At 34.7% G+C, this 2,410-nt stretch overlaps 1 protein-coding gene across 1 annotated transcript; it reads left to right on the top strand.

Annotated features, from left to right (window-relative positions):
• The first annotated feature begins 1,247 nt into the window (after positions 1–1,247).
• LOC113334620 lies at positions 1,248–2,173 on the top strand. The gene is made up of 2 exons (XM_026580833.1): positions 1,248–1,634; positions 1,817–2,173. The coding sequence occupies exons 1-2, from the start codon at positions 1,248–1,250 to the stop codon at positions 2,171–2,173; spliced, it is 744 nt and encodes a 247-aa protein (XP_026436618.1).
• Positions 2,174–2,410: the final 237 nt, after the last annotated feature.

Here is a 2,410-nt window from a genome sequence, read left to right as displayed (position 1 = left end):
CACTGATTTGGTTAGCTGATCCTAAAGTAAGAGTAAGAAGTAATTTTGTTAAGAATTTAAGGTTGCCTGGAACGAGTCATATGTTAATTCATAACTCTAGTGATATTGAGAAAGGAAATATTTGGCTATTATGGCATTCTTCATTGTCTACTCCATTTGTCGTTTCAAATACTAAACAAGCTATTACTATTAGAGTTGGGGATTTTTTAGTTACTGGTATTCATGCTGCATGCCTAACAGTGGATAGAAGAGCACTTTGGGAAGAATTAATGAAAATTAGTGAAATGAACTGTCCATGGTTGATCATTGGTGATTTTAACACTGTTTTAAGTTGTGATGAGAAAGTAGGAGGTAGAAGCCCACTAAGAGTTTCAATGTCATATTTTAATAAATGCTTGGATTATTGTGGTCTTCTACAACCACCAAAATTAGGAATTCAGTACTCTTGGTGCAATAATAGGGTGCGCAAGAAGAAGATTTTATGTGATCTTGATAAGGCTTTCTTAAATGTTAAGTGGATGGAGAGGTATGTTTATTGGTGATATAAATTTGGGGTTAGGGATGTATCTGATCATGGAGCATTGATGGGTGGCACAACTGACATTCCTAAACCAAACAATATACCATTTAAATAACAAAAAGTATGGACTTCTCATCCTGAATTTATGCAGCTTATACAAAAATCTTGGGAGGAAGAATGTTCTGGAAATCCTGCATTTAGATTTATGAGTAAACCAAAAAGATTCAAAATAGATGTTAAGACGTGGAATTGGGAGGTATTTGGAGACTTGAGAGTTATGGTCAAAGAAACTGAAGATGAAGTTATCAATGCTTCCTTAATCTCAGATGCTCAACCAGAAAATGTGGAACTACTTAACAGGCTAGTTACAGCAAGGGGAAAACATGAGTTAGCTGCTCAACAATATGATGAACTGTTGAGGTCAAAGTCAAGAGTTAAATGGGTGAAAGAAGGAGGTGCAAATACTGGTTTCTTACATACATCTATAAATGTCAAAAATGCACATAATAATATTGTTGAACTTGAGGATGCAAATGGCAATATTGTAGCAGATCATGAAAGTATTTCAGAGTTATTGGTGAATCATTTCAAGAAGAAATTTGAATATCAAGAAGTCATATTGAATGAAGATCTTTTTGACACTATTCCCAAGGTAATAACTGATGAAGAGAATGCTCAGATGGACCATTTACCTTCAGCATAAGAGATCAAAGATGAAGTTTTCACAATGGATCCAAATAGTTCACCTGGACCTGATGGTTTTCCAGGTAGTTTCTATAGATTTTCATGGGATATAATTTGTCAAGACTTGATAGATGCAATACAGTACTGTTGGAGATGTATATTTATACCAAGAGGAATGAACTCCAGTTTTATTTTCTTGTTGCCTAAAGTGGCTGGAGCCAAAAGAACAGAACAATTTAGACCAATTGGATTGTCCAATTTTTGTTTTAAAATCATCACAAGGATTATAACAACAAGAATACATGCAGTACTTCACAAGGTGATATCCTATCAGCAAGTTGCTTTTATAAAAGGAAGGAATATTCAAGAAAAAAATGTACTTGCATCTGAGCTGGTGAATGAGATGAATACAAATAGAAGAGGAGGTAATGTAAGTTTGAAGTTGGACATCACACAAGCTTTTGATTCAATGAGCTAGGAATTCATTTTTAAAACACTTAAACATTTTGGTTTATCTGATGTGGGAATTAAATGGTTGAGAACAATATTAGAATCTGCAAGAATATCTGTGTTAGTAAATGGTGGACTATTTGGCTTTTTTGATGTGAGAAGAGGGCTCAGACAGGGAGACCCACTCAACTCATTAGTGAAACTGCAAAAGAAGAACTTCTCTCATCGATCAATTCACTTTCTCCCATTTTATTTGTGATAGTTGAGGAGGTTTTGAGTAGAAATATAACAATAATGATTCAAGAAGGGTTAATACAAACAATGGTCAATAGAAATGGATGCCAGCCATCTCATCTAATGTTTGTAGATGATAAATTCATATTCTTCAATGGGCATAAAAGAACATTGGATAACTTAACGGATTTTCTAATGAGATATCAGGCAGCATCAGGACAGACAGTTAATAGAGCAAAGAGTAAATGCTTTGTGGTGGAGTTACAGAAGACAGAAGACATGTAATAGTTGAAAGACTGCAAATGGAGATTTCTGAATTCCCTGACAAATACTTGGGAGTAATGTTGAGCCCTGGAAGAGTTAAATCTGCACATGTTTGGGGGATGGTGGAAATGTTACAAAAGCAGTTAGCTGGTTGGATTGGTAAGCTTCTTGCTTTTTCAGACAGATTAATTTTAATGAAATTTGTGCTATGAAGTATACCAATTTACAATATGTCAGTGTACAAATAGCCCGAAGAAG

The sequence above is a fragment of the Papaver somniferum genome, unplaced genomic scaffold (genome assembly GCF_003573695.1).
Source record: "Papaver somniferum cultivar HN1 unplaced genomic scaffold, ASM357369v1 unplaced-scaffold_137, whole genome shotgun sequence".
NCBI classification, from domain to species: Eukaryota; Viridiplantae; Streptophyta; class Magnoliopsida; order Ranunculales; family Papaveraceae; genus Papaver; species Papaver somniferum.
Note: the sequence above shows the minus strand (reverse complement) of the source record. Positions and strands in the feature narration are given on the sequence as shown.